At 38.7% G+C, this 13,032-nt stretch overlaps 1 protein-coding gene across 6 annotated transcripts in view; it reads left to right on the forward strand.

The window, feature by feature from the left end:
* LOC129764161 (protein FAM13A) overlaps positions 1-13,032 on the forward strand; it is a 114,578-nt gene that overhangs the window by 77,795 nt on the left and 23,751 nt on the right. Inside the window, exon 1 of one of the 6 annotated variants that reach the window (XM_055762987.1) lies at positions 10,569-11,045. The exons of the other annotated variants lie outside the window; for them this stretch is intronic. Within the exon in view, the coding sequence (XP_055618962.1) occupies positions 10,914-11,045 (132 nt within the window). The 5' untranslated portion in view covers positions 10,569-10,913. Of the gene's footprint in view, positions 1-10,568; positions 11,046-13,032 lie in introns of those variants that run through there. 6 annotated transcript variants of the gene reach the window in all.

Consider the following 13,032-nt stretch of genomic DNA (forward strand, 5'->3'; position numbering starts at 1 on the left):
ACAGTGTCTTGTGAAAAATTTATTGCGATAAACCATACTCTACACTCGAGGAACATTGAAGAAGCCTAAGAAGGTACTAAATAATATTTGGATTTAGTTCTTCAATTACTAGTAATCAAAAAACTTTTCTGAAAGAGAAGTATTCCTAACCCAATTGGGTAAAGCGCCTCCAGTCACTGAAGCGAACAAATTTCTTAGATTTTTATATGGATCTTTTCAAACCTGTATTTCCCTACGTGGGTCATGAAACTTGTACAATCTATATCGGACCGGTTTGGACCTGATTGTTATCTCTGCGATAAAATTTGCTCGAAATCGAGAAGTTCCTGAAATATTTCATCCATTGTCGTGCAATATAATAGATGCTTCACATAAGAATCGGGTGAATTCAAATTATGATTGTTTTGCTTATCTTCGTTATCTCCGGTATGACCTGATTGGCAGGATGTTTGACGATATCGGACGATGGATTCTATCTTCCAATTGTTTATCTGTTATTTATAATCGAAATGAAACAAATAAATGCGGAAACATAATGGACGGTGGCTCTAGGATTTTAAACGCGTCATTCCGATCTGAACTTTGTTCATTCCATAGAAATAGTGTATGACGGATTTCGCGTCAACTAGTCTATGGGATTGGCATGATCCACTCAGAACCTCATGAAACTTTCTGGTCGTGCAGACCTTACCTAATTAAGCAACTTGGCATACTTAGTTTTCCGAAAATTTATCTAGACTAACATATGGAAAGGGCCAAATATTTTTGATCATTTTTTTATAAATTTGTTTTACTCGAACATAGTGAGTCCTACAAGAGATCCATGGAAGAGTTTTAGGAAAATAATTGAACTTTCAGAAAAAAAACAAAAAAAATGTTTTTTGAAATCCTACACTGAAAAGAATCGATTTCAAAAACTAATAGTCGATTTTCTCAAAATGGTCTCATATCTCAGATTTTGATGAAATGGTAGACAAATATGTGCCCTACAACTTTTCCATACATCACAACTTGTGCATATTTAAGGCAAAAAAGTTTTTTTTAACAAAAACTTTTTCAAGATTTTTTCTCGAAAATTTTCATTTTTTTTGTGTACAGTTATAGAAAAAAAATCAAAAACAGGTAGAAATGGATTAATCGTGACCATTGGATGTTAAAGTACAGTTTTAGCTTGTTTTTGTAGTCAAATACAATATGTTTCAATTCAGAGAGCAACGACAGCTTTCAAACAATAGCCATCTGCTAAAAATCTCTTGATCGGTCGGTCAGGTATCGAATAGTTGTTGTAGATTTAGGTACCTATTAAGAATCACTGTAAGTCACTGTCGAAATGATAATAAGAAATGGATTGTATTGATACCTAAAAGATGAAGATCAAGAGCTGTCGCTGTCGTTGCTCTCTGAATTGAAACAAATTGTATTTGACTACAAAAACAAGCTGAAGACTGTACTTTAGCATCCATGGGTCACCATGGATCTATTTCTACGTGTTATTGATTTTGACGTAGGACTACGTATAACCTTTCAATATAGGGGCCCATTTCAATATTTCGTTGTGAAAAAGTGTTCAGTTTTTGAACGCCAATACCTCCTCAATTAATGAATGTATTTTGGTTCCAAATACACACATTGATAGGAAATATTCTCAGCAATTGTTTATATGCTACACGGTTTTCAGCTCATATAAAGTTCAAATTGATGAAAAATTGGAAAAAAGAATTCCCTACTTTCCCATACATTTTGTTCGCGCTCCCGCAGCAAACAGCTATTCATTACAAGCAACCACGGGTACGGGCGAAACGTATGGACAAGGTGAAGGAGGGAGACAAAAAAGAGATTATAAATAAATATAGGCGGTCGCTACAACGTTAACTATATGACTATATAAAGTGAGCGATGGTGGAGCTTGGCCACATTCTATCCTCGGACGCCAAGCAGGAAAGACGCTATCTTGAAATTAAATTTCAGCATAAGAGCTGCATTTTCAGGCGTGTATGCGGTGCGATACCGCAAGAGTGAGAGACAGGAGTTTCAATGGGATGTGCAGCAGGAGAGCCTAACGAAGTGTGTTAAAAGCGGTGGAAACGTCGAGCCGGGTGAATGAGTGGCTAGTCGCGCTCGATTTGATAGAATGCTGGAGTTTTTGAACGGTTTTATTTAGCTGTGACATATTTGTATGTTTGTATGTAACATGTTTGTCTATGGCTCTGTACCACATTAATTGAAATTTGACCCCTTCCTGTTGACCGGTTGATCTGAAATTTGGAACACACTTTTATCTTTGCAGTCAGTATAAAACTGCGTATTTCATGATCTTGAAAATCCAAGATGACGACCGCTACAAAATGGTGGATTACATATTTTCTGAAAGCCCCATCAATATGGGTATCAAATGAAAGGGATTGACTAGTAGAACACAGTTATTTATGAAAAATGCAAATCCAAAATGGCCGCCACCACAAAATGGCGGATTACATATTTTCTCTAAACTCCATCAATATGGGTATCAAATGGAGGACTTGACTAGTAGAACACAGTTATTCATGAGGAGTGCAAAGCCCAATTATATCACGATACCAGACGGTAAATTCTTATTACGATATGCTTGCCATCAAGTATGTGTTCGTTGCCGGCTGAACATTCCCTGAATCCCTGCAACATTTGCACAGCACGACATTTGCACGACAAATTTTTTTTTTCGTATTTTAATCTAAACGTCTGAGTGTTTGCTGAGTGCTGAGGTTTTATTTTATTCTTCGATTTTTTTTCTGTGATTTTGTACATGAAAAGTTGGTCATTCTGGGATCTGTGCTCCATGATATTCGAATAATGGACACCCCTTGGTGTAGTCCTACGTCTCTCCGGTTATGTCCCCGACATTACTCACCCGTCTTTTTTCTATAACTGTACACTAGGGTTGCAGCGAAAATGGTCATTTCAAATTTCAAAAACCGATCATGTACATTTTGTTTATTGGCCCAAAAAATGACCTTTGAAAAATTTCAGCTCAATCGGACATGATTTAGGGGTGCCTCAAAACTTTCAAAGTTTTGATATGTACATGGTCGGTTTTTGAAATTCGATGAAGAATTTGTTCCATACATCCATTACCACCCTACTGTACACAAAAAAAATAGAAAATTTTCGAGAAAAATTTTTTGTTGGAAAAACTTTTTTGCCCTAAATACGTAACAGTTGCGATGGATGGAAGAGTTGTAGGACACATATTTATCCACCACTAGCTGACCCGGCAAACTTCGTCCCGCCCAAAATTTGTTTTTGTTACCTTCAAACATTCACGTTTTCTTACTATGAGCAAGTTCATGGGTCCAATCGCAGAACTGTTCATTGATTGATCTTCTGTTTGAACCCTTTGAATTTACCGTTTACTCATACCAAAAATCATCATTATAATATCAGATTATTTTCAAATCAAATTTTACGTTCAAGATTTTTCAACCACTTGCAAATAACATGTTTCTCCGTTACATGGATTAAATGTTTTATACAGAAAATATGATAGAATAAAGACAGCCCTAAATCGAACAATTCCTTCTTCGAGTTCTGCTTTTATCAACACATTCGGCGATACTTTTTTATTAGTATAGATAGAAAAAGATATAGGATTGCGTTTCATCACATTAAAATCCATTTCCAGTTTCGAACAAAGATCAATTTTACTAGTGCAAACATCAAATGGACTAACAGCACTTTTCACTATGTAATTGTAGAACATATGGGAATTTAATTTTCCGAATTTTCCCTTTTCCTTCAGAGTTTCCGAAAAATTTTCAACTGTCATGGTTGGTTGGAATATTTTTGGTTGAAATATGTGTAATATTAGGCTGTCAAAAAAGTCCTGCGGTATTTTTTTTGAATTTTCATTTGTTCATAAAATTAGTTACAATCATCTGTTCTAAGTCAAATATGTGCCGTTTTGTTCGATGATTTGTTCCCAACGAGATGCCAACTTCATAATACCCCTGTTATAGTGGTTCGCTTCCTTATTGGCAAAAAACTCGGATAGCCAATTTTCACAGGCCTCTTTTGTGGCTAACTTCTGACTACCTAGCTCGTTCGCCATGGACAAAAACAGGTGGTAGTCACTTGGTGCAAGGTCCGGACTATACGGCGGATGCAAAAGAACCTCCCATCCGAGCTCCCGGAGCTTCTGGCGCGTCACCAAGGAAGTGTGTGGCCTGGCGTTGTCCTGATGGAAGACAATGCGGCCTCTGTTTATGAAAGATGGCCTCTTCTTCATGAGTGCTACCTTCAAGCAGTCCAGTTATTGGCAGTACAGGTCCGAATTAAGCGTTTGGCCATAGGGAAGCAGCTCATAATAGATTATTCCTTGACAATCCCACCAAACACACAGCAGTACCTTCCTGGCCGTTAATGAGGGCTTGGCCACCGTCTGAGCCGCTTCAGCGGGCTTCGACCACGACCGTTTGCACTTCACGTTGTCGTAAGTGACCCACTTTTCATCGCCAGTCACCATCCGCTTCAGAAACGGGTCGATTTTGTTGCGATTCAGCAGCGATTCACATGCGTCGATACGGTCAAAGATGTTTTTTTGCGTCAACGTGTGTGGCACCCATACATCGAGCTTCTTTGTGAATCCAAGCTTCTTCAAATGGTTAATAACGGTTTGATGACTTATCCCCCGCTCTTGGCCGATGCTACGGCTGCTACTATGCCGGTCTTTCTCGGCTAATTCAGCGATTTTGTCGCGATTTTCGACGACAGGCCTTCCGGAGCGTGGCGCATCTTCGAAGACCTCTACACCAGAACGAAAACGTTGAAACCATCGTTGTGCGGTGGAAATGGAAACTGTATCGGGTCCATAAACTGCACAAATTTTATTGGCAGCTTGAGATGCATTTTTGCCTTTGTCATAGTAGTACTGTAAAATATGTCGGATTTTCTTTTTATTTTGCTCCATATTTGCGACACTATAACTCACGAACGACTAAACCAAACAAAACACTGTCAAGGACTATATTATAGCGCGCAAAAATACCTTTCCAACAAGCTATAGTATGACTCGATACAATGAATACAACTAGAACTACGCGCTTACAACGACACCTCGCGGAAATACCGCAGGACTTTTTTGACAGCCTAATATTTATATGGGGCCCCTCTCCATTCCAGATTTTCCATTTTATTGCACACTAAAACTTCCACATGCAAAATTTGGTTCCATTCGCTTGATTATTTCTCGAATAATGCAGAAATTTGAGTTTCATTTGTAAGGCAGCCCACCCTTAGAGAGGGGAGTGGTGATTCTAACCACCATAGAAACATTTATTGCACCCTAAAACCTCCATATGCCTAATTTGGTTTCATTTGCTTGATGAATTCTCGAGTAATGCAGAAACTTGTATTTCATTTGTATGGCAGCCCACCCTAAGAGAGGGGGGAGGAGTATCTAACCACCATAGAATCATTTATTGCACTATAAAACCTCCACATACCAAATTTGGTTCCAGTTGCTTGATTAATTCTCGAATAATGCCGAAATTTGTGTTTAATTTGTATGGCAGCCCCGCCTTAGAGAGAGGGGTGGAGAGTCTAACCACCATAGAAACATTTATTGCACTCTGAAACTTCCATATGCCTAATTTGGTTTCATTTGCTTGATTAATTCTCGAGTAATGCAGGAATTTGTGTTTCATTTGTATGGCAGCCCCCTCTTAGAGAGGGGGGTGGAGAGTCCAACCACCATAAAAACATTTATTGCACCCTAAAAGTTCCATATGCCTAATTTTATTTCATTTATTTGATTAATTCTAGAGTAATGCAGAAATTTGTGTTTCATTTGTATGGCAGCTCAACCTTAGAGAGGGAGGTGGAGAGTCTAACCACCATAGAAACATTTATTGCACCCTAAAACCTTCACATGCCAAGTTTAGTTTCATTTGCTTGATTAATTCCCGAGTAAGGTAGAAATTTGTGTTTAATTTGTATGGCAGAGCCCCCCTTGGAGAGAGGGGAGGGCAACATCAAATGGACTAATAACGCTTGTCAATATGTAACTGTAGAACATATGAGAAATAAATTTTTCGAACTTTTCCATTTTTTTCATAGATTTCCGAAAATTCTCAATTGTCATGTTTGGTTGGAATATGTTTGGTTAAAATATGTGTGTTGTTTTTATGAGACCTCTCTCCATGCCAGAGGAGGAAGGGGTGTTATACCATCATAGAAACATTTCTCTTACCCAAAAATCCTCACATACCAAATCTGGCTCAATTTGCTTGATTATTTCTCGAGTTATGCAGAAGTTTGTGTTTCATTTGTATGGCAGCCTCCCCTTAGAGAGAGGGGAGGAGTGTATTCACCATAAGAACATTTATTGCACCCTAAAGTTTTCACATGTCAAATTTGGTTTCGTTTGCTTGATTAATTCCCGAGTAATGCAGGAAATTTTGTCCCATTCACCCGAATTCCATTCACCCGAAGCACGTTTACCCGAAGTACATTTACCTGAATGTAACGCATACCCGAATGACATTCACCCGAATGTAACAAATACCCGAATGCAACATATACCCGAATGCAACGTTTACCCGAATGCGACATTTACCCGAATGGGATGTTTACCCGAATGAAGAAGGAAAAATTCCGACAAATCAGTTTATGAGTTTTGTCGAGTCTGCTGTTAAGAAGTTACGAAGTTACAGTGTCAGCAAGATCAGAACAATACTCCTGTTCGATTTTTCAATTCAGAGGCTCAACGCGCTCTCCCTCGAAGAGCCCCCTCTCCTCCACCGCAACAAAACATGTTGAGGCACGTGTGAATCCATCTCGTGTAAAAAATTAACTGTTGATATATTATCAGAATGTTGGTGGTATGAACACTTCCATTGCCAATTATTATCTCGCCTGCTCTGATGACTCATATGACGTCTTTGCCTTCACTGAAACGTGGCTTAACAACAACACATTGTCGCAACAAATTTTCGACTCATCGTACAAGGTATACCGTCTTGACCGATCTGTTGTGAACAGTAGCAAAGTGACTGGTGGTGGGGTTCTGCTGGCAATTAATTCAAATATTGAATCGCGCGAACTGTTCCCTCCCGATGGACGCAGTGTGGAACAAGTTTGGGCTACCGTCTTGCTGAACAATCGTACAATTTTTATCGGAGTTGTGTACATCCCTCCTGATCGTACCAACGATTCTATAGTGATAGATCAACATATTTCTTCGCTTTACTGGATTACGCATCAAATGAAGTTGAACGACTTTATACTCTTGCTTGGAGATTTCAATTTACCAGGTATCGGCTGGACCCAATGTGCTTCGAAATATCTGTATCCTGTTTATTCAAAGTCTACTATGAACCGCTTGATTGAGCGTCTATTATTGTGTCAGATGAATGAAATCCTTAACGATAACCACCGCACGCTCGACCTATGCTTCGTAAGCTCGGAAATCGTTCACAGCACAGTTGTAACCCAAGCACCTGCTCCTCTGGTGAAGTTTTGTCGTCATCACCCTCCGCTCCTGGTTTCTTTATCTGCTCCGTCTCCTGTTGTTTTTGTTTGCACCGCAGAGTCAACCTTTTATGACTATCGGAGAGCTGATTTCTCATCAATGAAGGTTTTTTTCCGTAGCATCGAATGGAATGAAATTTTGAAGGACTGTGATATCGACATATCAACGCCTTCCTTGTCCAATGTGCTGCTTTACGCAATCGAACAGTTTGTTCCTAAGAAGAAAGCCAGTAAAATAGTTAGCCCTCCATGGACAAACAGGAATTTAAAACGATTGAAATCCATGAAAAGATTTTACTTAAGGAAATTTTCCAAACATCGCGATTGTCTATGGAGGGACCGTTATTCTTCTGCAAACAGGAATTACAAACGACTGAATAATGCTTTATACGCCGCGTATCTCAGCCGCATCCAAACAAATCTGCGTGCCAACCCAAGAGGATTCTGGAAACACGTTGATAGTCAAAGAAAAGATCTGGTCTACCTACATTCATGACTCGTGACAACATTGAAGCGAACACTACAGAAGATATTTGTGAACTATTTCGGAATCAATTCAGTGGCGTTTTCGTTAGCGAAAGTCTCAGCAATGATCAGGTCTCTGAAACTGTGACCAGTATACCCTGCCTGCCATCTATCGCAGCCCACCCTGTAATAAACTCAAAATCTGTAGAAAAGGCTTGCGGTAATCTGAAGAAATCTACTAATGCTGGACCCGACAATATCCCATCTGTAATTTTGAAGATGTGCTCTAACAGCCTCTCGTTACCGCTGAGCATCTTGTTCAGCCGCTCCATCCTTAGTGGTACCTTTCCGAATGCATGGAAAAAATCATTCATCTTTCCTGTTTTCAAAAAAGGTTGCAAGAAGGATGTTAAGAATTATAGAGGAATCACATGCCTATGTGCTATCTCCAAGCTTTTCGAGGTTATTGTGTTAGACTTCATTTCTCATGCTTGCAATAATTACATCGCCGAGGAACAACACGGCTTCATGCCCAAACGATCAACTGCAACAAATCTTGTTTTGTATACCTCGTTCATAGCTCGTTCACTTGAAAGGAGACAGCAGATCGACGCAATATACACTGATTTCTCTGCTGCGTTTGACAAAATCAACCATAACATCGCTGTAGCGCCTTGGTTTCAACGGCTCTTTTCTCAGCTGGCTACGTTCTTATCTAACCGACCGTGTCATGTCGGTGAAGATCGGTGATACCCTATCTACTCCATTTCCTGTAACATCCGGTGTTCCGCAAGGGGGTCATCTCGGTCCGTACATATTCCTTCTGTATCTTAACGACATCAATTTATGTTTGAAGTGCTTGAAACTTTCATACGCAGATGATTTCAAATTATTCCTTCCTGTGAATTCCACTGTAAACGCAGAGTTTCTTCAAAAACAGTTGGATATTTTCGACGAATGGTGTGTGAATAACAGAATGACTCTAAATCCATCGAAGTTTTCTGTGATATCGTTTTCCCGCAAGCGCTCTTCAATAATCTTCGATTATAAGCTGCATGGTGTAATATTGGAACGTGTCAACACCATTAAAGACCTTGGCGTCATGTTGGACTCCAAACTGACATTTCGTGCCCACATTTCCTACATCACGTCCAAAGCATCCAAATCGCTTAGCTTCATTTTCCGCGTTTCAAAGCAGTTTAAAGATGTGCATTGCATAAAGGCACTCTACTGCGCATTGGTACGTTCAATTCTCGAGTACGCTTGTGTAGTATGGTCACCATACTACCAAAATAGCATTCAGCGAATCGAATCAATCCAACGGAAATTTGTCCGATTCGCCTTGCGCAATTTGCCGTGGAATGATCCTCTCAATCTTCCAAGCTATGAGGACCGTTGTAGACTGATAGGGTTGGACTTATTACGTTCTCGAAGAGATGTTGCCAAGGCCCTATTTACGTCAGATTTGATTTTATCAAACATTGATTGTCCTGAACTTCTTCGGTTGATAAATTTCAACATTAGCCGGCGTTATTTGCGTACCAATAATTTCTTGTTCCTCCCATCATCACGCACTAATTACGGTTATAATGAACCCGTTTCTAGTATGTGTCGTGTGTTTAACCGATGTAGTTCCTGTTTCGATTGTCATCTTTCTCGTTCGTCCCTTAAAGCTCTGTACTCTGTAGTCCTCACATAGATTTAGTTTACCAATAAGTTAGTTTTAAGAAGTATTTGTAGATTAGTAGTAAGGTCGATCATTAGGGCACTTATGTAAAGCCTGTTGACGTTTTTGAATAAATGAAATTAAATAAATGAAGTAAACTGAGAAATTGTAATGAGGAAATTCGAAATTAATTAGGTAAGGTCTTCACGCCCAGAAAGTTTCATTAAGTTCTAAGAGGGTCATGTTGGCGCGAAATCCGTCGTATGTAATCACTTCAACTATGAACCTTCCGGCAGTTTTGCAGAAATCATACAAGATTCACGACAGAATGCATGGCACGAACATTTCACACCACGAAATGCGGCAAAAGCCAGATCATTTCAGTTCAGGTCAGATTGAGCGATGATCTTTGCGGAATAATCTCACTCTGTCACAGCTCATTTTATGTTGTTTGTTGTCGTAGCTCTGCTAGTGATAATAGCTGTCTTGTCGCCGTCTAGTGGCAGGTGGGCGCTAATGAATGGACACCATATTTGCTACAGCATCAGGTGCTCAATTGTGACGCTAAGTGGGAGACATTTGAATTGACAATTCGTCACCAGTTGCGCATCACAGCACTTTGGTGTCATTTCTAAAGGTGTTCTGAAATTATCGAATGTTTCAATCTATAATATCCATCAATAGGTTCCTATAGTCTTCATTTATAATATTCATAAAGTGGAATTAATTGCCATTTTCGATTTAGCAGCCAGTAAATTTGCACTGTTGATTATCATTTTCGCTGTTCGCTGATAAGCTACGGCCTGGCGAGAGCTGATTAACTCATAGCACCTTTTGTTTTCATTATACGCAGCGATAAGGAATATAATGTTATAAAACATGCTGGCCGAGGATAGAGTCTTCCAATGCGATTGTGAAATGCGGGATGTTTCCCGCTCATTTCTTCGAAAGTCGGCGTCTGGTTCTCGTGAAAACGTCGTGAACATAGAGCAATATACACATCAGTATCAATTTAAGCCGCTCGTTCGCGAAATTTAATGTGTTGGTAACCGCGAAAAGGAAAGAAAAAACATTGCGGAACAGCTCAAATCGCGTGCGCAAGGGGCCGAATTTTTGTTCCATTCCTTAAATAGCCCTCGCAAGATGAATACATGCAAAGGTCAGAAGAAATTGGCGTAAGAAAAGAACTGTGAATGGTGGTGATGCATTCGTACAGTGATTCCAATTTAAAATAGTGGGACACATCTGTGCTGTGCTTTTTTGTGTTCATCATCAGTGAATGTATTTTTCGCTCAATAAAACAGATTATAACAACATGTTGTGTCTACAATCGGAAGATAGAATTGACGGAGCTGCTGATCTAATACATCAGTTTATTTATGCATGTCAGCTGAGACAATGGAAGAACAAAGTAAGTTAGCAAATGTTATTTTGATGATGTTACGTCTGCCAAAGTGTTATAAGGGGTTAAAGGGGGGTTATATTAACGGCATAACATAAACCTAAGAGTTTGTCATGCGTTGAAGAATCGAAAAACTATTATTGTCTTCGGACATTAATTTATTCAGTACGTTAATAGCACAGTGAATTGATTTATCGAACATTGAAAAATAAACCAAGTCGCAATATCGACCTAAAACGGTCAATACTTTTCATTATAGACAAACAATTACAGGCAGACCGCACAAAAAAGTCGCATAAAAAAATCGTGCAAATCTTCACCAGTAGCTTTAAAAAATCGTGTTCGGTACACAATTTGAAAAAAAAAAATTTTGTGCGGTAGATAGGGACCGCATAAAAATAGTTTCCCCCAAGAAAATAACTCCAATTCAAGCCGTTCACCGTTCGATTTCCCTTTGTTTCCCTGCTTTGCGATGGTACAGTTTACCTTTTCGGTTGCGCGTGGCTGTGTTGTGTTTTTAGTTGCATGTCGAAACTTGTTTCTGTTAGAAATTATGTCATGCGCAACATAGAGTATTCGATGGAAAGATGGAAATAATTTGAGAAGTGGATAAATTAGACGCAAATATGCTTTTTTCGCACTGAAATGCATATAATCTATCGAAAAAAAACTAAATGGACGAAAACTTCGTCAAAAATGCTTCTTTTTTTATATCTGTATTATAGTGACTTTCAACTCATTTGGCTGGTTCGTCACTTTTACTTCCATTTTTGGAAGAATGTCGGGAGTGAGAATTGAACTCGTGACCTTTAGCGTGAGAGGCATGGATGTTACCACTACGCCAGATCGCCTCCACAAAAATGCTTCTTTTCATATATCGCACAAAAAAATCGCACAAAAAAACGGGACAAGAACAGAAAACCGCACAAAAACAGGTTTTTCTGTATTACTCTATAACTGTATATTTTTCATTATTATTTTGCGCATAACAGGGTTTCGACTATCTGGAAAAAAACATTGAAAATCAGGGAATATCAGAGAATTTGGTCATTAATCAGGGAAATGCATTTTTATAACTACAGTGACTCATACTCGAAATCGTACTCCACCATGCAAAACTTCCTATTTTTCAAAAAAAAAAAGTGGACTAACTCAATTTTTTGCCAACCAATTCAATAGCAAATTAGTTTAACTGTATCAAACAGCTTTCATTTGATCCCTATAATGTTTCTGTAGAATTTTTCAACACAGAGATATTTTTATTTGAATGAAAATGTTCCCCTAGAGTTTGTGGGTGAGAAGCAGGGTGACTTCGAATTTTCAAACGGGACTTGATTGAAAATGCTGATACCGATGAAAAACTACCCTATGCAAAATATCAGCTCAATCGGACTTCATTTACTAGTGTCGCACAGCCGTCAAAGTTTGAGTTTTTTGAAAACCGAAAAATCACCCAAGGGTGAATAAAGGAAATCAGGGTTTTAAGAATTTTTTTATGCCAAATGTCTTCAAATTGCATGAAACGTCGAGATCTACTATCATCTCGAAAAAAAAATTTTTTTGTAAAAAATCGACACTCTGGGCACACTTTTTGACACTTATTTGTCGATTTTTAACGAAAAAAAATGTTTTCGCGATAACAGTAAATCTCGACGTTTCATGCGATTCTAAGACATTTGGCATCAATTTTTTTTTTGGAAAACCCTGATTTCATGTACCACCTCCTTTGGGTGATTTTTTTGATTTTCGGGAAACTTTAATTTTGACATCTGCGATAATATTGAATGAAGTCCCATTGAGCTGATATTTTGCATGTTTCTAATGTTTTACATAGGATATTTTATTGTGCAAATCAATCAATCGATATGACGATTTTCATTGGAACCCTAAACCATACGTCTTATCTCGTATTGCGAAAAAAACGACGAAGTCCTAGAGCAGCGGTTTTCAACCTTTTTTGCTCTATTCCCCCTTTTACGAAAATTAATTCCAATCA

The sequence above is a fragment of the Toxorhynchites rutilus genome, chromosome 2, assembly GCF_029784135.1.
Source record: "Toxorhynchites rutilus septentrionalis strain SRP chromosome 2, ASM2978413v1, whole genome shotgun sequence".
Lineage (NCBI taxonomy): Eukaryota > Metazoa > Arthropoda > Insecta > Diptera > Culicidae > Toxorhynchites > Toxorhynchites rutilus.